This window comes from Miscanthus floridulus, chromosome 11 (assembly GCF_019320115.1).
Source record: "Miscanthus floridulus cultivar M001 chromosome 11, ASM1932011v1, whole genome shotgun sequence".
NCBI lineage: Eukaryota > Viridiplantae > Streptophyta > Magnoliopsida > Poales > Poaceae > Miscanthus > Miscanthus floridulus.
In genome coordinates, this window is record NC_089590.1 from 49,850,555 (window position 1) to 49,874,906 (window position 24,352).

At 44.1% G+C, this 24,352-nt stretch overlaps 3 protein-coding genes and 1 pseudogene across 3 annotated transcripts; all 4 read left to right on the forward strand.

The window, feature by feature from the left end:
• The first annotated feature begins 23 nt into the window (after positions 1-23).
• LOC136490655 (mitochondrial phosphate carrier protein 3, mitochondrial-like) lies at positions 24-24,292 on the forward strand (annotated as a pseudogene).
• On the forward strand, positions 5,215-6,056 carry LOC136491920 (mitochondrial phosphate carrier protein 3, mitochondrial-like). Its single transcript, XM_066488118.1, has 2 exons — positions 5,215-5,502; positions 5,859-6,056. The coding sequence occupies exons 1-2, from the start codon at positions 5,215-5,217 to the stop codon at positions 6,054-6,056; spliced, it is 486 nt and encodes a 161-aa protein (XP_066344215.1).
• LOC136491921 (mitochondrial phosphate carrier protein 3, mitochondrial-like) lies at positions 8,035-9,044 on the forward strand. The gene is made up of 3 exons (XM_066488119.1): positions 8,035-8,340; positions 8,679-8,811; positions 8,926-9,044. Exons 1-3 carry the CDS (start codon positions 8,035-8,037, stop codon positions 9,042-9,044), a joined length of 558 nt encoding a protein of 185 aa, XP_066344216.1.
• LOC136491922 (mitochondrial phosphate carrier protein 3, mitochondrial-like) lies at positions 19,107-19,939 on the forward strand. The gene is made up of 3 exons (XM_066488120.1): positions 19,107-19,403; positions 19,552-19,571; positions 19,690-19,939. Exons 1-3 carry the CDS (start codon positions 19,107-19,109, stop codon positions 19,937-19,939), a joined length of 567 nt encoding a protein of 188 aa, XP_066344217.1.
• Positions 24,293-24,352: the final 60 nt, after the last annotated feature.

The following is a 24,352-nucleotide window of genomic DNA, read 5'->3' on the forward strand; positions in this document are numbered from 1 at the left end:
GGGGTTGTCCGCAGCCACCGGATGTCTCCCTCCCTGGAGCGAGTGGCGGCGGGCCTCTCGCCGCACTCGCTCGCGCTGCCCCGATGAGCGTCCATCCGACCGAGCCCCCAGGCTTAGCTGCGTCCCTAGCCGTAAGGAAATCGCTCGAACTGAACCCTGAGCCTGCCCCGGCACCATGGCGGTCTCCGAGAGCTCGCGGAATGCGCTGCTCCCTAGCTTCCTTTATGCGGCCCCGGGCTTTGGTGTTTTGTTGAAAGAGCAAGGGCCCAAGGGCTTTTTCAGGGGCTGGGTACCTACCCTACTTGGATACAGTGCTCAGGGAGCATGCAAGTTCGGTTTCTATGAGTTCTTCAAGAAGTATTACTCGGACATTGCTGGCCCTGAGTATGCCGCCAAGTAGAAGACTTTGATTTACCTTGCGGGTTCCGCTTCGGCTGAAGTGATTGCAGATATTGCCCTCTGCCCCATGGAAGTTGCTAAGGTCCGTGTGCAGACGCAGCCTGGCTTTGCAAGAGGTTTATCAGATGGCCTTCCAAAGTTTGTGAAAGCTGAAGGCTATTCTGGGTGAGTTGAGGTTTGCCTACTTTATTTCTGTATATCCATGTCTTCACTTTTTTCTAACACTGTCAAATTTTCCAAACTGTATAAAGGAATTGTTCCACTCTGGGGCCGACAAATTCCTTGTAAGTACCTACTTCCTGCTTGTTGTCAACTGTCACATAAATTTGAATCGCTTTCCTTTCTACTTTTTTACTATACTATGTTTGTGCCCCTTAAGAATCAACTGTTGAAATAAATGGTATGTAAGCTTTGAAAAAGTAGATTTTGTATTGCTAAGATGATCAAACTTATCTTGTTTTTCAAAAGGGTTGCCACTCTAGCGTTAAGCATGTTTTGTGATTGTAATCTCAACTATGATGTTAATGATGCAATGAAATAAATGGATGGTATCTTCTTTAGTATTGGTGATGCAACTTCACTCATGCTACGTGATTCGTGTACATATTTAACTCACCGAGTGTGCAACAAATTTAGTGTTGTAGAATTCATGGAACGGCTATGGATACTAGTCTTAGTTCTCACTGATGACAATCTTCATTATTATTTATACTTGTTGATATCTTTGTTTTTTTATTAGCACAAAAATTAGTTTTGCTAGAATATTAGTTCTGGTGCACATAGTTCCTCTTGAAATCGTATAATGATTTTCAAGATTTTATGTGTGCATATATTGATATTCCACGCTGCTTGAGTCATCTCCACTGTGACATGGACCTAGACTCCAATGAGATGGTGTATATTTCTTAATTACTAAATGGATTTTATGCTTTCAGAGACACACTGACCATCAGCTTTGAAAATGGTGCCCTTTCTTACTCATCATAAGTCTTATAATCTCACTTGTTGACATTTCGTTTTCTTATTATGGTGTAAATGTTAGTTTTACTAGAATGTAGTTCTGGTGCGCATAGTTCTTCTTGAGATCTTGTAATGATTTCCAAGATTTTATGTGTGCATATAAAGATATTTCCACACTGCTTGAGTCATCTCCATTATAACTGGACCTAGACTCCAATGAGATGGTGTATATTGGTTAGTTGCTCAAAGGATTTTCATGCATTTGAAATCATTGACTATCAGCTGTAAATAATAATATCATTTCTTTAGGATGACAAGTCTTGTTGGCACTCAATTGTTTATATCTCTTTTTAATTATGTATAAAATATGGTCGCTATAATATTAATTTTGACGGATAGTTCTTGAAATTGTGTATGGTTTCAAGAATTTTTGTGTGCGGTTAAATTATCCGCACTGCTTGTGTTTTCTCTGCCATTCTAGAGCTGGACTCCTTTTTTTTTGAAACCAGAGCTAGACTCCAATTTTGTGTACATTAAAAAACATATCAGGTTAATGTTGTAGAGGATAGAGGATTTGACACTAATTAATTTTAAATTTGTGTATTTGATAATCATCTATGAGCATTTGGTGCTTATAACTATCTAATGTCACGTATTTTCTTTACACATAATTATCTCTTGTTGTGTTTAACTTATGTACCTGCATGCTAAGACATGCATTTTCATGCACATAGTTCTTCTTGAAATCACACTATGATTTTCAAGATTTTATGTGTGCATATATTAATCTATCTCGTTGTAAAAGCCCGCCCCTCTCTGGTGGCGCAGAGGGGGGGGGGGGGGGTTGCCCTAATAACCCGAGCAGCCACCGGATGTCTCCCTCCCTGGAGCGAGTGGCAGCGGGCCTCACGCCCACACGTACAAACGCCGCACTCGCTCGCGCTGCCTCGATGAGCGTCCATCCGACCGAGCCCCCAGGCTTAGCCGCGTCCCTAGCCGTAAGGAAATCGCTCGAACTGAACCCTGATCCTGCCCCGGCGCCATGGCTGTCTCCGAGAGCTCGCTGAATGCGCTGCTCCCTAGCTTCCTTTATGCGGCCCCGGCCACTGCCCCCCCCTTTGCGGCCGCCGTCGCTAGCGTGGGTGGCCAAACGGTCGCCGCGCCATCTGCGGCGGCGGCAGCGGCGGCACGGCCCGCTAGTTGGGCGCGGGCGCCGAGCGAGCCGGGCCGGAGGATTGAGATGTACTCGCCGGCATTCTACGCGGCGTGCACGGCCGGCGGCGTCGCCAGCTGCGGGCTCACGCACATGACCGTCACGCCCCTGGACCTCGTCAAGTGCAACATGCAGTTGAGCGTCTCGATGCTGGCTTGATTTGGATAGATGAGTTATTTACGCGAGGTGTCCCATTTCAATTGGTAGGACTATTCGTGATGCGATCTCTGTTGTTAGAGTTATTAGGCGGTTGTTTGATGCCGGCACATCATTCTTGAACCAGGCAACCAGCTGCTACCGTACGTAATGCTCTATAAATATGGTATCACATTTTCATTGTAGTAGCCTGCACTGAAAGGGGTAAACCTCACAATGATTACATTCCTGCTTCTTGTTTATGTTCATTTTCAATGAATAGTTGTCGTTATGAACTGATTGCTAATGAAAACTTTTATTGTCTGATTTCTCAGATCGATCCAGCCAAGTACAAGAGTATCTCATCTGGTTTTGGTGTTTTGTTGAAATAGCAAGGGCCCAAGGGCTTTTTCAGGGGCTGGGTACCTACCCTACTTGGATACAGTGCTCAGGGAGCATGCAAGTTCGGTTTCTATGAGTTCTTCAAGAATTATTACTCGAACATTGCTGGCCCTGAGTATGCCGCCAAGTAGAAGACTTTGATTTTACCTTGCGGGTTCCGCTTCGGCTGAAGTGATTGCAGATATTGCCCTCTGCCCCCTGGAAGCTGTTAAGGTCCGTGTGCAGACGCAACCTAGCTTTGCAAGAGGTTTATCAGATGGCCTTCCAAAGTTTGTGGAAGCTGAAGGCTATTCTGGGTGAGTTGAGGTTGCCTACTTTATTTCTGTATATCCATGTCTTCACTTTTTTGTAACACTGTCAAATTTTCCAGACTGTATAAAGGAATTGTTCCACTCTGGGGCCGACAAATTCCTTGTAAGTACCTACTTCCTCCTTGTCAACTGTCACATAAATTTGAATCGCTTTCCTTTCTACTTTTTTACTATACTATGTTTGTGCCCCTTAAGAATCAACTGTTGAAATAAATGGTATGTAAGCTTTGAAAAAGTAGATTTTGTATTGCTAAGATGATCAAACTTATCTTGTTCTTCAAAAGGGTTGCCACTCTAGCATTAAGCATGTTTTGTGATTGTAATCTCAACTATGATGTTAATGATGCAATGAAATAAATGGATGGTATCTTCTTTAGTATTGGTGATGCAACTTCACTCATGCTACGTGATTCGTGTACATATTTAACTCACCGAGTGTGCAACAAATTTAGTGTTGTAGAATTCATGGAACGGCTATGGATACTGGTCTTAGTTCTCACTGATGACAATCTTCATTATCATTTATACTTGTTGATATCTTTGTTTTTTTATTAGCACAAAAATTAGTTTTGCTAGAATATTAGTTCTGGTGCACATAGTTCTTCTTGAAATCGTATAATGATTTTCAAGATTTTATGTGTGCATATATTGATATTCCACGCTGCTTGAGTCATCTCCACTGTGACATGGACCTAGACTCCAATGAGATGGTGTATATTTCTTAATTACTAAATGGATTTTATGCTTTCGTAGTCACACTGACCATCAGATTTGAAAATGGTGCCCTTTCTTACTCATCATAAGTCTTATAATCTCACTTGTTGACATTTCGTTTTCTTATTATGGTGTAAATGTTGGTTTTACTATAATGTAGTTCTGGTGCACATAGTTCTTCTTGAGATTTTGTAACGATTTCCAAGATTTTATGTGTGCATATAAAGATATTTCCACACTGCTTGAGTCATCTCCATTATAACTGGACCTAGACTCCAATGAGATGGTGTATATTGGTTAGATGCTCAAAGGATTTTCATGCATTTTAAATCATTGACTATCAGCTGTAAATAATAATATCATTTCTTTAGGATGACAAGTCTTGTTGGCACTCAATTGTTTGTCTCTTTTTAATTATGTATAAAATATGGTCGCTATAATATTAATTTCGACGGATAGTTCTTGAAATTGTGTATGGTTTCAAGAATTTTTGTGTGCAGTTAAATTATCCGCAGTGCTTGTGTTTTCTCTGCCATTCTAGAGCTGGACTCTTTTTTTTTGAAACCAGAGCTAGACTCCAATTTTGTGTACATTAAAAAACATATCAGGTTAATGTTGTAGAGGATAGAGGATTTGACACTAATTAATTTTAAATTTGTGTATTTGATAATCATCTATGAGCATTTGGTGCTTATAACTATCTAATATCACGTATTTTCTTTACACATAATTATCTCTTGTTGTGTTTAACTTATGTACCTGCATGCTAAGACATGCTTTTTCATGCGCATAGTTCTTGAAATCACACTATGATTTTCAAGATTTTATGTGTTCGTATATTAATTTATCTCGTTATAAAAGCCTGCCCCTCTCTGGTGGCGTAGATGGGTGGGTTGCCCGCAGCCACCGGATGTCTCCCTCCCTGGAACGAGTGGCGCCGGGCCTCACGCCCGCACGTACAAACGCCGCGCTCGCTCGTGCTGCCCCGATGAGCGTCCATCCGACCGAGCCCCCAGGCTTAGCTGCGTCCTTAGCCGTAAGGAAATCGCTCGAACTGAACCCTGAGCCTGCCCCGGCGCCATGGCGGTCTCCGAGAGCTCACGGAATGCGCTGCTCCCTAGCTTCCTTTATGCTGCCCAGGCCACTGCGTCCCACTTTGCTGCCGTCGCCGCTAGCGTGGGCGGGCAAACGGTCGCCGCACCACCTGCGGCGGTAGCGGTGGCGGCGCGGCCCGCTAGTTGGGCGCGGGCGCCGAGCGAGCCGGCTCGGAGGATTGAGATGTACTCGCCGGCATTCTACGCGGCGTGCACGGCCGACGGCGTCGCTAGCAGTGGGCTCACGCACATGACCTTCACACCCCTGGACCTCGTTAAGTGCAACATGTAGGTGAGCGTCTCGATGCTGGTATGATTTGGATAGATGAGTTATTTACGCGAGGTGTCCCATTTCGATTGGTAGGACTATTCGTGATGCGATCTCTGTTGTTAGAGTTATTAGACGGTTGTTTGATGCCGGTACATCATTCTCGAACCAGGCAACCAGCTGCTACCGTACGTAATGCTCTATAAATATGGTATCACGTTTTCATTGTCGTAGTAGCCTGCACTGAAAGGGGTAAACCTCACAATGATTACATTCATGCTTCTTGTTTATGTTCATTTTTAATGAATAGTTGTCGTTATGAACTGATTGCTAATGAAAACTTTTATTGTCCGATTTCTCAGATCGATCCAGCCAAGTACAAGAGTATCTCATCTGGTTTTGGTGTTTTGTTCAAAGAGCAAGGGCCCAAGGGCTTTTTCAGGGGCTGGGTACCTACCCTACTTGGATACAGTGCTCAGGGAGCCTGCAAGTTCGGTTTCTATGAGTTCTTCAAAAAGTATTACTCGGACATTGCTGGCCCTGAGTATGCCGCCAAGTAGAAGACTTTGATTTACCTTGCGGATTCCGCTTCGGCTAAAGTGATTGCAAATATTGCCCTCTGCCCCATGGAAGCTGTTAAGGTCCGAGTGCAGACGCAGCCTGGCTTTGCAAGAGGTTTATCAGATGGCCTACCAAAGTTTGTGAAAGCTGAAGGCTATTCTGGGTGAGTTGAGGTTTGCCTACTTTATTTCTGTATATCCATGTCTTCACCTTTTTGTAACACTGTCAAATTTTCCAGACTGTATAAAGGAATTGTTCCACTTTGGGGCCGACAAATTCCTTGTAAGTACCTACTTCCTGCTTGTTGTCAACTGTCACATAAATTTGAATCGCTTTCCTTTCTACTTTTTTACTATACTATGTTTGTGCCCCTTAAGAATCAACTGTTGAAATAAATGGTATGTAAGCTTTGAAAAAGTAGATTTTCTATTGCTAAGATGATCAAACTTATCTTGTTTTTCAAAAGGATTGCCACTCTAGCGTTAAGCATGTTTTGTGATTGTAATCTCAACTATGATGTTAATGATGCAATGAAATAAATGGATGGTATCTTCTTTAGTATTGGTGATGCAACTTCACTCATGCTACGTGATCGTGTACATATTTAACTCACCGAGTGTGCAACAAATTTAGTGTTGTAGAATTCATGGAACGGCTATGGATATTGGTCTCAATTCTCACCGATGACAATCTTCATTATCATTTATACGATATCTTTGTTTTTTTATTAGCACAAAAATTAGTTTTGCTAGAATATTTGTTCTGGTGCACATAGTTCTTGAAATCGTATAATGATTTTCAAGATTTTATGTGTGCATATATTGATATTCCACGCTGCTTGAGTCATCTCCACTGTGACATGGACCTAGACTCCAATGAGATGGTGTATATTTCTTAATTACTAAATGGATTTTATGCTTTCGGAGTCACACTGACCATCAGCTTTGAAAATGGTGCCCTTTCTTACTCATCATAAGTCTTATAATCTCACTTGTTGACATTTCGTTTTCTTATTATGGTGTAAATGTTAGTTTTACTAGAATGTAGTTCTGGTGCACATAGTTCTTCTTGAGATCTTGTAAGGATTTCCAAGATTTTATGTGTGCATATAAAGATATTTCCACACTGCTTGAGTCATCTCCATTATAACTGGACCGAGACTCCAATGAGATGGTGTATATTGGTTAGTTGCTCAAAGGATTTTCATGCATTTGAAATCATTGAATATCAGTTGTAAATAATAATATCATTTCTTTAGGATGACAAGTCTTGTTGGCACTCAATTGTTTATCTCTCTTTTTAATTATGTATAAAATATGGTCGCGATAATATTAATTTCGACGGATAGTTCTTGAAATTGTGTATGGTTTCAAGAATTTTTGTGTGCGGTTAAATTATCCGCACTGTTTGTGTTTTCTCTGCCATTCTAGAGTTGGACTCCTTTTTTTTGAAACAGAGCTAGACTCAAATTTTGTGTACATTAAAAAACATATCAGGTTAATGTTGTAGAGGATAGAGGATTTGACACTAATTAATTTTAAATTTGTGTATTTGATAATCATCTATGAGCATTTGGTGCTTATAACTATCCTATATCACGTATTTTCTTTACACATAATTATCTCTTGTTGTGTTTAACTTATGTACCTGCATGCTAAGACATGCATTTTCATGCACATAGTTCTTCTTGAAGTCACACTACGATTTTCAAGATTTTATGTGTGCGTATATTAATTTATCTCGTTATAAAAGCCCGCCCCTCTCTGGTGGCGCAGGGGGGGGGGGGGGGTTTGCCCGCAGCCACCGGATGTCTCCCTCCCTTGAGCAAGTGGTGGCGGGCCTCACGCCCGCACGTACAAACGCCGCGCTCGCTCGCGCTGCCCCGATGAGCGTCCATCCGACCGAGCCCCCAGGCTTAGCAGCGTCCCTAGCCGTAAGGAAATCGCTCGAACTAAACCCTGAGCCTGCCTCGGCGCCATGGCGGTCTCCGAGAGCTCCCTGAATGCATTGCTACCTAGCTTCCTTTATACGGCCCTGGCCACTGCCTCCCCCTTTGCTGCCGCCGCCGCTAGCGTGGGCGGGCAAACGGTCGCCGCGCCATCTGCTGCGACGGCGGCGGCGGCACGGCCCGCTAGTTGGGCACGGGCGCCGAGCGAGCCGGGCCGGAGGATTGAGATGTACTCGCCGCCATTCTACGCGGCGTGCATGGCCGGCGGTGTCTCCAACTGTGGGCTCACGCACATGACAGTCACGCCCCTGGACCTCGTCAAGTGCAACATGCAGGTGAGCGTCTCGATGCTGGCTTGATTTGGATAGATGAGTTATTTACGCGAGGTGTCCCATTTCGATTGGTAGGACGATTCGTGATGCGATCTCTGTTGTTAGAGTTATTAGACGGTTGTTTGATGCCGGTACATCATTCTCGAACCAGGCAACCAGCTGCTACCGTATGTAATGCTCTATAAATATTTTATCACATTTTCATTGTCGTAGTAGCCCGCACTGATAGGGGTAAACCTCACAATGATTACATTCCTGCTTCTTGTTTATGTTCATTTTCAATGAATAGTTGTCGTTATGAACTGATTGCTAATGAAAACTTTTATTGTCCGATTTCTCAGATCGATCCAGCCAAGTACAAGAGGATCTCATCTGGTTTTGGTGTTTTGTTGAAAGAGCAAGGGCCCAAGGGCTTTTTTAGGGGCTGGGTACCTACCCCACTTGGATACAGTGCTCAGGGAGCATGCAAGTTCGGTTTCTATGAGTTCTTCAAGAAGTATTACTCGGACATTGCTGGCCCTGAGCATGCCGCGAAGTAGAAGACTTTGATTTACCTGACGGGTTCCGCTTCGGCTGAAGTGATTGCAGATATTGCCCTCTGCCCCATGGAAGCTGCTAAGGTCCGTGTGCAGACGCAGCCTGGCTTTGCAAGAGGTTTATCAGATGGCCTACCAAAGTTTGTGAAAGCTGAAGGCTATTCTGGGTGAGTTGAGATTTGCCTACTTTATTTCTGTATATCCATGTCTTCACTTTTTTGTAACACTGTCAAATTTTCCAGACTGTATAAAGGAATTGTTCCACTCTGGGGCCGACAGATTCCTTGTAAGTACCTACTTCCTGCTTGTTGTCAACTATCACATAAATTTGAATCGCTTTCCTTTCTACTTTTTTACTATACTATGTTTGTGCCCCTTAAGAATCAACTGTTGAAATAAATGGTATGTAAGCTTTGAAAAAGTAGATTTTGTATTGCTAAGATGATCAAACTTATCTTGTTTTTCAAAAGGGTTGCCACTCTAGCGTTAAGCATGTTTTGTGATTGTAATCTCAACTATGATGTTAATGATGCAATGAAATAAATGGATGGTATCTTCTTTAGTATTGGTGATGCAACTTCACTCATGCTACGTGATTCGTGTGCATATTTAACTCACAGAGTGTGCAACAAATTTACTGTTGTAGAATTCATGGAACGACTATGGATACTGGTCTCAGTTCTCACTGATGACAATCTTCATTATCATTTATACGATATCTTTGTTTTTTTATTAGCACAAAAATTAGTTTTGCTAGAATATTAGTTCTGGTGCACATAGTTCTTCTTGAAATCGTATAATGATTTTCAAGATTTGATGTGTGCATATATTGATATTCCACGCTGCTTGAGTCATCTCCACTGTGACATGGACCTAGACTCCAATGAGATGGTGTATATTTCTTAATTACTAAATGGATTTTATGCTTTCGTAGTCACAATGACCATCAGCTTTGAAAATGGTGCCCTTTCTTACTCATCATAAGTCTTATAATCTCACTTGTTGACATTTCGTTTTCTTATTATGGTGTAAATGTTAGTTTTACTAGAATGTAGTTCTGGTGCACATAGTTCTTCTTGAGATCTTGTAATGATTTCCAAGATTTTATGTGTGCATATAAAGATATTTCCACACTATTTGAGTCATCTCCATTATAACTGGACCTAGACTCCAATGAGATGGTGTATATTGGTTTGTTGCTCAAAGGATTTTCATGCATTTGAAATCATTGACTATCAGCTGTAAATAATAATATCATTTCTTTAGGATGACAAGTCTTGTTGGCACTCAATTGTTTATATCTCTTTTAAATTATGTATAAAATATGGTCGCTATAATATTAATTTTGACGGATAGTTCTTGAAATTGTGTATGGTTTCAAGAATTTTTGTGTGCGGTTAAATTATCCGCACTGCTTGTGTTTTCTCTGCCATTCTAGAGCTGGACTCCTTTTTTTTTGAAACCAGAGCTAGACTCCAATTTTGTGTACATTAAAAAACATATCAGGTTAATGTTGCAGAGGATAGAGGATTTTGTTAGAGGGAATGAAGCTCACTCTATTCCTGGGGGCAACAGCCCAAACATGTACATAAGTTGGGCATATATGCATCTAAGCCCTTATACAAAGAGGAAAATATGCTATACACCATATATATCTAACACCCCCCCTCAAACTCAGGGTGAATCACAAAACACTGAGTTTGGAGAGAAAGAAACGATGTTGAACTCGCGTCTGCGACTTGGTGAAGAAATCAGCCACCTGGAGCTCGGAGGGCACATAGCGAAGAGCAATGACATCATCCTGCACCTGAGCCCGAGTGTAATATGCATCAACTCCAATATGCTTGGTGAGCTCATGCTTCACAGGATCACGAGCTATATTGATAGCACTGGTACTGTCAGACAGAAGAGGAGTGGGCATAGAAACTGAAACACCGAAATCCTCAAGTAACCATCGAAGCCAAGTAACCTCTGCTGTCGCAAGAGCTATAGCTCGCAACTCGGCCTCTGCACTCGAACGAGAGACCGCGGTCTGCTTCTTTGTCTTCCAAGCAATGAGAGAGCCACCAAGAAAAATACAATAGGCAGAAAGAGAGTGACGGTCAGAGTCACTAGCCCAAGTAGCATCAGAGTAGGCTTGGAGTTGAAAAGAGCTAGAACGCGGGAAGAACAGACGACGAGTAATGGTCCCACGAAGATAACGCAAGACACGAAGGAGATGGCTATAATGGACATGGGTGGGAGAAGAAACAAATTGACTAAGAATGTGCACAGCATATGAGATATCAGGACGGGTCACAGCTAGATAGACAAGACTCCCAACAATATGACGATACCGAGTGGGATCGGTGAGAGGTTTACCATCAGTAGCACGGAGCTGAAGATTAAGCTCGATGGGAGTCTCAACAGTGCGATGATCAGTGAGGCAAGAGCGAGCAAGAAGATCCTGAATGTATTTTTCTTGGGATAAGTAAATGCCATCAGAGGTGGAAGAGACCTCAATCCCAAGGAAATAACGAAGAGGACCAAGATCAGACATAAGAAACTGCTCGCTGAGGCGTGCCTTGACAAAGGCAATATACTCAGAATCATCACCAGTGATAATCATATCATCAACATAAAGAAGAAGAAGAGTGCGACCACGAGAGGATGTGTGAATAAACAAGGCAGGGTCATGATTGCTTGGAGAAAAACCAGCAGCAATGATCACAGAGGCAAAGCGCTGAAACCAAGCACGAGGAGCTTGTTTCAGACCATAAAGAGAGCGACGAAGACGACAAACCATGCCCTCAGGAACAAGATACCCAGGAGGTGGTCGCATGTAGACCTCCTCACGGAGTTCACCATTAAGAAAGGCATTTTTGACATCAAGTTGAGAAATGGACCAAGCACGAACAGAGGCCACAGCAAGGAGAGTGCGAACAGTGGTCATGTGAGCCACAGGAGCAAATGTCTCATCATAATCACGACCATACTCTTGCTGAAAACCACGAGCAACAAGACGAGCCTTATAACGCTCGAGAGAGCCATCAGAGCGAGTCTTGATCTTATAAACCCACTTGCACGTGATGGGACGAGCATGAGAAGGAAGAGGGACAAGGTCCCAAGTGCCAGTGCGCTCAAGAGCAGCAATCTCCTCAGCCATGGCTAGTTGCCATTCAGGATGACAAATGGCATCATGGTATGTGGCCGGCTCAGAAAAGACAGTGCCAGCAAAACCATACCTATCAAGAGGCTTCAGCGAGCTACGATCGCGAAGATTATAATGAGAGGAGGGCTGAGATAAAGAATCGTCAACCGAAGATGGCTCAGCAGGAGAGGAGACATCAGAAGGCAACTCAACAGGAGGCGAGGAATCCAGGAGCCGACGACTGTAGGTGTGAATTACGGGAGGTTTGGAATCATAAATGGACCGAGGAGCATGTGAAGACGACTCAGAGGGCAGCGGAGGAGAAGGTGGAGGAGGTGAAGATGGTTTAGGAGGTGGAGATGGTGACGGAGGAAGAAGCACAGTGGAGATAGGTGTATCAGGAAAAGTCAAGAAGGACAGAGGCTCAACAACGGCCTGAGGAGAAACATCAGAGGAGGGCCAAGGATAGAAGGAACGAGACTCATCAAAAGTAACATCCCGAGAGATCCGCATACGACGAGCAGTCGGGTCCCAACAGCGATAGCCCTTGTGCTCAGCACTATAGCCTAAGAAAACACACTCAACAGATTGATGTGTGAGTTTAGTGCGTTCACGAGGAGCAAGAAGAACATAGCACAGACATCCAAAAAGGCGAAGACTAGAGTAATCAGGTGGATGTCCAAAAAGGCGCTCATATGGGATGCCACCTTTAAGAGCAGATGAGGGTTGAATGTTGGTTAAATAGCTGGCAGTGGAGATTGCTTCAGCCCAGAAATGAGGTGGGACCGAGGAAGCAATCATAAGAGCACGAGCAGTTTCAAGAAGGTGACGATGTTTACGCTCAGCAACACCATTCTGAGCGTGCGCACCAGGACAAGAAAATTGTGAGAGAGTCCCTTGCTCAGAAAGAAATTGGCGAAGAGCACCCGAAAGATATTCCCCGGCAGAGTCAGCCCGAAAAACACGAATAGGAACATCAAAATGAGTGCGAATCATCCGAGCAAAAGTTTTATATATGGATAACACCTCATTACGATGTTTCATGAAATACACCCATGTGAAGCGAGAGAAATCATCGATAAATATGACATAATATTGATGACCCCCTTTTGAAACAAAAGGTGCAGGACCCCATACATCTGAATGAACAAGATCAAAAGGACGTTGTGACATAGACCCACTAGAGGGATATGGAAGCTGGATCTGTTTGCCAAGCTTACAGCCCTGACACTGATCTAAAGAAACATCACCAGAGACATTTCCTAGAACACCACGACGGACAAGAGCGGATAAGCGGGAACCACATAGATGTCCCAGGCGATGATGCCACTGAGCAAAAGAGGAAGAAGCCGATGCAGGAGAAGCAGAGCTCACAAGACCGGCAGAGGCAGCGGAAGGAAGACGAAGCCAATCGAGTTCCCAGAGATGCGGAGAATCACGGCGGCGAGGGCCAGTACCAACTAGGAGACCCGTGCTGAGATCCTGTACACAACAAGTGTCAGAATCAAAAATAACACGACAACCATGATCAGTGAGCTGACCAGCAGAAATAAGTTGCATGGTCAAATCAGGAACATAAGAAACATTAGGAACATGAAATGAAGAAGAAGAAAGAGTGCCCCGACCAACAACCGAAAGAGATGAGCCATCAGCAGTTTGAACAGTGAGAGGAATGGAAGGAGAGCAAATAGAAGAAAGAGAGGTACTATCAGGTGTCATATGAAAAGAAGCACCAGAATCAAGAATCCATGGCAAGATACCTGAAGTGGATGGTGGTCTCTCAATAAAAGACTGAGAAGTAGCAGCAGAGAGTACTGGGGCAGGAGTGACAGAACCAGCAGCTCCAGTAGTGACAGAACCAGAGGCTCCAGTAGGTGGAGGAATAGGTGGAGGAACAGCAAGACGACGAAGTAACATGAGTATCTCCTGCTGTGCATCAGGATGCTGAGACTGAGCATGTGAGGAACGCCCACCTCGGCGAGACTGAGACTGAGCCTGCCTCTTCTTCTTGTAACAATGATCCTCATCATGTCCATCTCTGCCACAGTGCTTACAATGAAGGCCACCTGAGTTGCGAGTCCCCGAGGCACCAGAGGCTGCTGAAGCAGGCACTTTGGGAGGAGAACCAAGAATTCCAGACCGAGCAGCCAAGACTGAGGAGGACGTCGACTGAAGTAGACCAGCAGAACGAAGGCGAGTCTCCTCATTACGAACAGCAGCAAGAGCCTCCATCAAAGACACGCACGGCTCACGAGCAAGTAATTGAGCACGAAGGGGCTCAAACTCAGCACGCAGACGAGTCAGGAAATCATAGGTGCGACGAAGCTCGAGGTGGCTCTGTTGCTTCCTGCAGGAGTCACAAGTGTCCGGGGACAACTGGGGACTAAGAGTGTCAAGCTCACGCCATATTGCAGATAGCTGTCGAAAGAAATCCTCAACTGAACTGTCACCCTGCTGCAACAGTTGTTCTTGACGTAGGGCGGCAATATAAGTGGACTGACCAGAGGGCTCATAGCGCTGACGAAGAACAGCCCACATCTGAGCAGCATGATCAAGCCGAATAACCTCTCCTGCCAGATGCTTTTCCATACTAGCAACAAGAACAGCCCCAGCACGAGCATCTTCATCCAACCAAGTCCGATAAGCCCGAAAATGAGACATGTAAGAGGCCATATCATCATCATAAGCTTCGCGCAACTTCTTTTGTTCCTCTTCAGAATTTTCTGGAGGAATCACCGGCTGCACTGGACGATCAGGCAATGCTGGACAAGGTAGCTCACCACTAAGAAACTCCCAGAGTCGGAGACCACGCATATGCCACCGCATATGTGGAACCCAGTCATGATAATTGGTGCCATCGAAAATCACTGGACAACGCGGGATTTGCGCGCCTCCAGAGGGAGGAACAGGAGGAGATGCCATCTTTCTTTCTCCAGAAAAGCAGAAAAACAGCAGCAGCCGAATGGACGACAGAGCAGAGCAGAGCAGCAGAGGTGGATTTAGCAGAGCAGAGCAGCAGAGCAGAGCAGAAGGAGGCGGAGGCGAAGCCGAAGCCGACGCGGATGCCGGTGTCCAGGTAGCGCTGGTGGTTCCCGGAGAGCGTGCCTGGGACGTGGATGGGCTCGTTGCAGTCCCGGCAGAAGAGCACCCGGTCCTCCACGCAGAAGATGAACGCCGCTTTCTCCTGGCAGCCTGGCGGAGAGCACCTCGAGCGGGAGGCGCTGGTGCTTGCTGGCGAGCTTGTTGGCGGCGTGGATCTCGACGTCACAGCGCGCGCACCGCGCAGCTTCGTCGGCGCAGCACACCACCGTGGCAGCCGCGCCCTCGCACGCGTCGAGCAGAGCAGAGCAGAACAGCAGAGGATGCGAGAGGGGCGCGAGCTGCGCGGGAAAACAAGCGCGCGCGCGGAAAGAGCGGAGCAAGGGCGCGCGCGGGAACGGAGGAAGTTCGACGACGGGGCAGACGACGGGGCCGCGCCGGCCGCAGAAGGCGCGCGATGGCGGGACCGCGCCCGGCCGCGGAGAGTACGCGACGGCGGGGCCACGCCCAGCTACGGAGCGTGCAACGGGAAGAGCACGCGAGGGAGAGAGCCGACGGGCGACGGAGCTCCAGGCAAGCGCAACGGAAAGAGCGCGCGAGGGAGCGAGGTAAAACCCTAGACACTAGGCTCTGGTACCATGTTAGAGGGAATGAAGCTCACTCTATTCCTGGGGGCAACAGCCCAAACATGTACATAAGTTGGGCATATATGCATCTAAGCCCTTATACAAAGAGGAAAATATGCTATACACCATATATATCTAACAGACACTAATTAATTTTAAATTTGTGTATTTGATAATCATCTATGAGCATTTGGTGCTTATAAATATCTAATATCACGTATTTTCTTTACACATAATTATCTCTTGTTGTGTTTAACTTATGTACCTGCATGCTAAGACATGCATTTTCATGCACATAGTTCTTCTTGAAATCACACTATGATTTTCAAGATTTTATGTGTGCGTATATTAATTTATCTCGTTATAAAAGCCCGCCCCTCTCTGGTGGCGCAGAGGGGGGGGGGGGGGGGGGGGGTTGCCCGCAGCCACCGGATGTCTCTCTCCCTAGAGCGAGTGGCGGCGGGCCTCACGCCCGCACGTACAAACGCCGCGCTCGCCCGTGCTGCCCCGATGAGCGTCCATCCGACCGAGCCCCTAGGCTTAGTCGCGTCCCTAGCCGTAAGGAAATCGCTCGAACTGAACCCTGGGCCTGCCTCGGCGCCAAGGCGGTCTCCGAGTGCTCACGGAATGCGCTGCTCCCTAGCTTCCTTTATGCGGCCCCGGCCACTGCCTCCCCCTTTGGTGCCGCCGCCGCTAGCGTGGGCGGGCAAACGGTCGCTGCGCCATCTGCGGCGGTGGTGCGGCCCGCTAGTTGGGCGCGGGCGCCGACCGAGGCGGGCCGGAGGATTGAGATGTACTCGTCGGCATTCTACGCGGCGTGCACGACCGGTGGCGTCGCCAGCTGCGGGCTCACGCACATGACCTTCACGCCCTTTGACCTCGTCAAGTGCAACATGCAGGTGAGCGTCTCGATGCTGGCTTGATTTGGATAGATGAGTTATTTACGCGAGGTGTCCCATTTCGATTGGTGGGACTATTCGTGATGCGATCTCTGTTGTTAGAGTTATTAGACGATTGTTTGATGTCGATACATCATTCTCGAACTAGGCAACCAGCTGCTACCGTACGTAATGCTCTATAAATATGGTATCACATTTTCATTGTCGTAGTATCCTGCACTGATAGGGGTAAACCTCACAATGATTACATTCCTGCTTCTTGTTTATGTTCATTTTCAATGAATAGTTGTCGTTATGAACTGATTGCTGATGAAAACTTTTATTGTCTGATTTCTCATATCGATCCAGCCAAGTACAAGAGTATCTCATCTGGTTTTGGTGTTTTGTTGAAAGTGCAAGGGCCCAAGGGCTTTTTCAGGCGCTGGGTACCTACCCTACTTGGATATAGTGCTCAGAGAGCATGCAAGTTTGGTTTCTATGAGTTCTTCAAGAAGTATTACTCGGACATTGCTGGCCCTGAGTATGCCGCCAAGTAGAAGAATTTGATTTACCTTGCGGGTTCCGCTTCGGCTGAAGTGACTGCAGACATTGCCCTCTGCCCCATGGAAGCTGTTAAGGTCCGTGTGCAGACGCAGCCTGGCTTTGCAAGAGGTTTATCAGATAGCCTTCCAAAGTTTGTGAAAGCTGAAGGCTATTCTGGGTGAGATGAGGTTTGCCTACTTTATTTCTGTATATTCATGTCTTCACTTTTTTGTAACACTGTCAAATTTTCCAGACTGTATAAAGGAATTGTTCCACTCTGGGGCCGACAAATTCCTTGTAAGTACCTACTTCCTGCTTGTTGTCAACTGTCACATAAATTTGAATCGCTTTCCTTTCTACTTTTTTACTATACTATGTTTGTGCCCCTTAAGAATCAACTGTTGAAATAAATGGTATGTAAGCTTTGAAAAGTAGATTTTGTATTGCTAAGATGATCAAACTTAACTTGTTTTTCAAAAGGGTTGCCACTCTAGCGTTAAGCATGTTTTGTGATTGTAGTCTCAACTATGATGTTAATGATGCAATGAAATAAATGGATGGTATCTTCTTTAGTATTGGTGATGCAACTTCACTCATGCTACGTGATTCGTGTGCATATTTAACTCACCGAGTGTGCAACAAATTTAGTGTTGTAGAATTCATGGAACGGCTATGGATACTGGTCTCAGTCCTCACTGATGACAATCTTCATTATCATTTATACTTGTTGATATCTTTGTTTTTTTATTAGCACAAAAATTAGTTTTGCTAGAATATTAGTTCTGGTGCACATAGTTCTTCTTGAAATCGTATAATGATTTTCAAGATTTTATGTGTGCATATATTGATATTCCACGCTGCTTGAGTCATCTCCACTGTGACATGGACCTAGACTCCAATGAGATGGTGTATATTTCTTAATTACTAAATGGATTTTATGCTTTCGTAGTCACAATGACCATCAGCTTTGAAAATGGTGCCCTTTCTTACTCATCATAAGTCTTATAATCTCACTTGTTGACATTTCGTTTTCTTATTATGGTGTAAATGTTAGTTTTACTAGAATGTAGTTCTGGTGCACATAGTTCTTCTTGAGATCTTGTAATGATTTCCAAGATTTTATGTGTGCATATAAAGATATTTCCACACTGTTTGAGTCATCTCCATTATAACTGGACCTAGACTCCAATGAGATGGTGTATATTGGTTTGTTGCTCAAAGGATTTTCATGCATTTGAAATCATTGACTATCAGCTGTAAATAATAATATCATTTCTTTAGGATGACAAGTCTTGTTGGCACTCAATTGTTTATATCTCTTTTTAATTATGTATAAAATATGGTCGCTATAATATTAATTTTGACGGATAGTTCTTGAAATTGTGTATGGTTTCAAGAATTTTTGTGTGCGGTTAAATTATCCGCACTGCTTGTGTTTTCTCTGCCATTCTAGAGCTGGACTCCTTTTTTTTTGATACCAGAGCTAGACTCCAATTTTGTGTACATTAAAAAACATATCAGGTTAATGTTGTAGAGGATAGAGGATTTGACACTAATTAATTTTAAATTTGTGTATTTGATAATCATCTATGAGCATTTGGTGCTTATAACTATCTAATGTCACGTATTTTCTTTACACATAATTATCTCTTGTTGTGTTTAACTTATGTACCTGCATGCTAAGACATGCATTTTCATGCACATAGTTCTTCTTGAAATCACACTATGATTTTCAAGATTTTATGTGTGCATATATTAATCTATCTCATTGTAAAAGCCCGCCCCTCTCTGGTGGCGCAGAGGGGGGGGGGGGGGGGGGGTGCCCTAATAACCCGGGCAGCCACTGGATGTCTCCCTCCCTGGAGCGAGTGGCGGCGGGCCTCACGCCCACACGTACAAACGTCGCGCTCGCTCGCGCTGCCCCGATGAGCGTCCATCCGACCGAGCCCCCAGGCTTAGCCGCGTCCCTAGCCGTAAGGAAATCGCTCGAACTAAACCCTGAGCCTGCCCCGGCGCCATGGCGGTCTACGAGAGCTCGCTGAATGCGCTGCTCCCTAGCTTCCTTTATGCGGCCCCGGCCACTGCCTCCCCCTTTGCTGCCGCCGCCGCTAGCGTGGGCGGGCAAACAGTCACCGCGCCATCTGCAGCGGTGGCGCGTCCCGCTAGTTGGGCGTGGGCGCCGAGCGAGCCAGGCCGGAGGATTGAGATGTACTCGCCGGCATTCTACGCGGCGTGCACGGCCGGCGGCGTCGCCAGCTGCGGGCTCACGCACATGACCGTCACGCCCCTGGACCTCGTCAAGTGCAACATGCAGGTGAGCGTCTCGATGCTGGCTTGATTTGGATAGATGAGTTATTTACGCGAGGTGTCCCATTTCGATTGGTAGGACTATTCGTGATGCGATCTCTGTTGTTAGAGTTATTAGACGGTTGTTTGATGCCGGTACATCATTCTCGAACCAGGCAACCAGCTGCTACTGTACGTAATGCTCTATAAATATGTTATCACATTTTCATTGTCGTGGTAGCCTGCACTGAAAGGGGTAAACCTCACAATGATTACATTCCTGCTTCATGTTTATGTTCATTTTCAATGAATAGTTGTCGTTATGAACTGATTGCTAATGAAAACTTTTATTGTCTGATTTCTCATATCGATCCAGCCAAGTACAAGAGTATCTCATCTGGTTTTGGTGTTTTGTTGAAAGAGCAAGGGCCCAAGGGCTTTTTCAGGGGCTGGGTACCTACCCTACTTGGATACAGTGCTCAGGGAGCATGCAAGTTCGGTTTCTATGAGTTCTTCAAGAAGTATTACTCGGACATTGCTGGCCCTGAGTATGCCGCCAAGTAGAAGAATTTGATTTACCTTGCGGGTTCCGCTTCGGCTGAAGTGATTGCAGATATTGCCCTCTGCCCCATGGAAGCTGTTAAGGTCCGAGTGCAGACGCAGCCTGGCTTTGCAAGAGGTTTATCAGATGGCCTACCAAAGTTTGTGAAAGCTGAAGGCTATTTTGGGTGAGTTGAGATTTGCCTACTTTATTTCTGTATATCCATGTCTTCACTTTTTTGTAACACTGTCAAATTTTCCTGACTGTATAAAGGAATTGTTCCACTCTGGGGCCGACAGATTCCTTGTAAGTACCTACTTCCTGCTTGTTGTCAACTGTCACATAAATTTGAATCGCTTTCCTTTCTACTTTTTTACTATACTATGTTTGTGCCCCTTAAGAATCAACTGTTGAAATAAATGGTATGTAAGCTTTGAAAAAGTAGATTTTGTATTGCTAAGATGATCAAACTTATCTTGTTTTTCAAAAGGGTTGCCACTCTAGCGTTAAGCATGTTTTTTTTTCTCGAACATGCAGGAGAACTGCGTATCTTTATATTAAGAAGAAAAAAAAGGGGGGCAAGAGCCCTTACAACACACACTCACACTCCTAAGCTCTTAGACAACCACCCGCGCCTTTTACTAATATAGGAAACGACTTCACCTCCACAAAAGGATCCTACTGGCTATCTACAGGCTCAAGAGATGGGAAGGAGCTTCCCTGAGCCTTTGCAAGCTTCCAGAAACGCTGTTCCTCACTTGCGAGCAGCAATGCTCCAGCCAGGCTAGGAGTCCCATCGAAAACACACCAGTTGCGATGGTTCCAAATTGTCCATGCACCAAGGATGATAAGCGAGTTGAGTCCTTTTTTGTGTGAACCATCCATTCTAGACTCTGCTTTGGCCCACCAATCATCGAAGGAGGGTTCATCTTGTGGCGAAAGGGCCTGTAGACCCACTCTTCGCAGCAAAACAAACCAAAATTCGCGTGCAAACACACATGAGACTAGTAGATGATTGATAGTTTCTTCTTCTTGTTCACAGTGGGGGCAGCGAGCAGGATGTGGGAGACCTCGGCGTTAAGCATGTTTTGTGATTGTAATCTCAACTATGATGTTAATGATGCAATGAAATAAATGGATGGTATCTTCTTTAGTATTGGTGATGCAACTTCACTCATGCTACGTGATTCGTGTACATATTTAACTCACCGAGTGTGCAACAAATTTAGTGTTGTAGAATTCATGGAACGGCTATGGATACTGGTCTCAGTTCTCACTGATGACAATCTTCATTATCATTTATACTTGTTGATATCTTTGTTTTTTTATTAGCACAAAAATTAGTTTAGCTAGAATATTAGTTCTGGTGCACATAGTTCTTCTTGAAATCGTATAATGATTTTCAAGATTTTATGTGTGCATATATTGATATCCCACGCTGCTTGAGTCATCTCCACTGTGACATGGACCTAGACTCCAATGAGATGGTGTATATTTCTTAATTACTAAATGGATTTTATGCTTTCGGAGTCACACTGATCATCAGCTTTGAAAATGGTGCCCTTTCTTACTCATCATAAGTCTTATAATCTCACTTGTTGACATTTCGTTTTCTTATTATGGTGTAAATGTTAGTTTTACTAGAATGTAGTTCTGGTGCACATAGTTCTTCTTGAGATCTTGTAATGATTTCCAAGATTTTATGTGTGCATATAAAGATATTTCCACACTGCTTGAGTCATCTCCATTATAACTGGACCTAGACTCCAATGAGATGGTGTATATTGGTTAGTTGCTGAAAGGATTTTCATGCATTTGAAATCATTGACTATCAGCTGTAAATAATAATATCATTTCTTTAGGATGACAAGTCTTGTTGGCACTCAATTGTTTATATCTCTTTTTAATTATGTATAAAATATGGTCGCTATAATATTAATTTCGACGGATAGTTCTTGAAATTGTGTATGGTTTCAAGAATTTTTGTGTGCAGTTAAATTATCCGCACTGCTTGTGTTTTCTCTGCCATTCTAGAGCGGGGCTCCTTTTTTTTTGAAACCAGAGCTAGACTCCAATTTTGTGTACATTAAAAAACATATCAGGTTAATGTTGTAGAGGATAGAGGATTTGACACTAATTAATTTTAAATTTGTGTATTTGATAATCATCTATGAGCATTTGGTGCTTATAACTATCTAATATCACGTATTTTCTTTACACATAATTATCTCTTGTTGTGTTTAACTTATGTACCTGCATGCTAAGACATGCATTTTCATGCACATAGTTCTTCTTGAAATCACACTATGATTTTCAAGATTTTATGTGTGCGTATATTAATTTACCACACTGCTTGAGCTATCTCTGTTGCTATGGAGCTAGACTCCAATGAAGTGGTGTACATTAGTTCATTAATCAAATGCTTACAGCTAGTACTCCCCGAGTGCATACCCCCCAAAGGGAAAACGTGACCATACTGCACACATGATTCTTGGGTACTGGTTGTTGTGGATGCCTCTATGCTCATAATGATATTATTTAGTCTGCTTGTCTCAATTATAGTGGGAACTAAACTCTAATTACTTGTGGGGAATGGACATGGGAATTTTTATTATTAGGCCCCTATTTTGCTTGCGTTGCTACATCAATGACTATAACATATTAGATTTCCTTCACGGTGTACTGTGTGAAGTAATTTTGGAACATATGAGCTTGCTTTCTACCAAGTTTTATTCTTTTATTTTGCTTTGATATTTAACCTGAAGGACTGTCCAGCATCTTATGGTTTTACAGTGGCGGATCTAGAAATCGATCACGAGGGGGGGCTAAACTATATTACACAGAGATGAATATCAAAATTCTATATTAGTGTCATACTAACATTTAACAAAGCATAAACGCTACACAAGTGCAAACATATAACAAATATATTATAGTATGAACACAAAAATAAATAACACTTTTTTTCTTAATTATTAATGACCTAGAAAAACCATTTGGTATTCATGAAGCATGAAGGTATTCACAGTGAGTCAAGTGCAGCAGACAACAAAAATAGTGGAGAGCTCAGGCTTTCAAGCTTGAGAGGAGCCAATCGATGCTCGATGTCCAGTGCCTGCTAGTTGCAGAGGGCTGCTACCTGTACGGTGCATGTCTGGGCTGTTGTTGGGCTATATCTAAAGAGGCGTATTCAGTGTTTTTCTGAGCTCGCCCCGGGCTGCAGCCCACCCAGCCCGGGGTGCACATCCGCCTCTAGTTTTACTAAATGCAGACACTATGATGAAATTTGCCTCTTTCGAGACTGTTGTTGAGATGATCTACGAGTATGCCATCCCTGCCCCCAAAAACGAATGCAGCAAGAATCTCCAGCTTGGAGTGAGCTTTGCTGGTGGCTACATCGCTGGGGTGTTCTGTGCAATTGTTTCTCACCCAGCTGACAACCTTGTTTCCTTAACAATGCCAAGGGGGCAACTGTCGGCGATGTATGTTTTCTAGACAATTAGATATTATTTTCTTTGTTTACCTTGTTTTTTGCACTTACCATTTGTGTAATGCTTGCTCAGGCTGTGAAGAAGATTGGTCTAGTGGGGCTATTTACGCGTGGGCTCCCGTTGCGTATCGTGATGATTGGTACCCTCACCAGTGCCCAGTGGGGTATCTATGATGCTTTTAAAGTCATGGTTGGACTGTAAGTGTTTCTATTTGCTTGATACTGGTCCCTTGTCAACATTAACCTGTTGGATTTTTGTTCATTATCACTTAATGGGGGCTATTTTTCAATCCTCCAGGCCGACTACTGGAAGCGCTGCTCCAACACCTGCTGCCACTAAGGCCAGATTCCACACAGCCAAACTTCAGACAAAAACCGGCGCTACCCTTGATGACCAAATAGCTCCTCTTTCTTAGGAGCAATTCTTTTATTCTTTTAGGAACTCTAAAATGATAAATCTCAGATGAGTCTCAAGCTCATCCATGCTAATTAGAATGCAAGAAATTTAGGAAGATGTTCACTAGATAATCAAATGGTTCACGATGCCTGGAAACCATGGCATCTTCATCAATGCTAAATAGAATAAAAAAAATAGGAACAGGTTTACTAGATAATCAAGTGCCTCGTGATAACTGGAAACCATGGCATCCTTTTTTTAAATTTATGATTGTGGAAGTACATAACTATATACTCGCCCATGGGCCATGGTTAAAGCTAATATTTTGCTGGTTCGATTTGTGTAATTTTCCCCGGTATATTTTTGGGCGTAAATGAGAGCATGTCTGTGACAGAGCGTGAAGTTCTTGCTGTCTAATATATGCTGCCTGTTCATTGCTGTTGCTGGCAACATCCTTTCTTGTGTACTGAACAAACCTATTCCTCCTGCCTTTTTGTTTGGACTATGCCTATGCTTTGTCATCGATGTCAAGCAGATTTATGAAGGTCT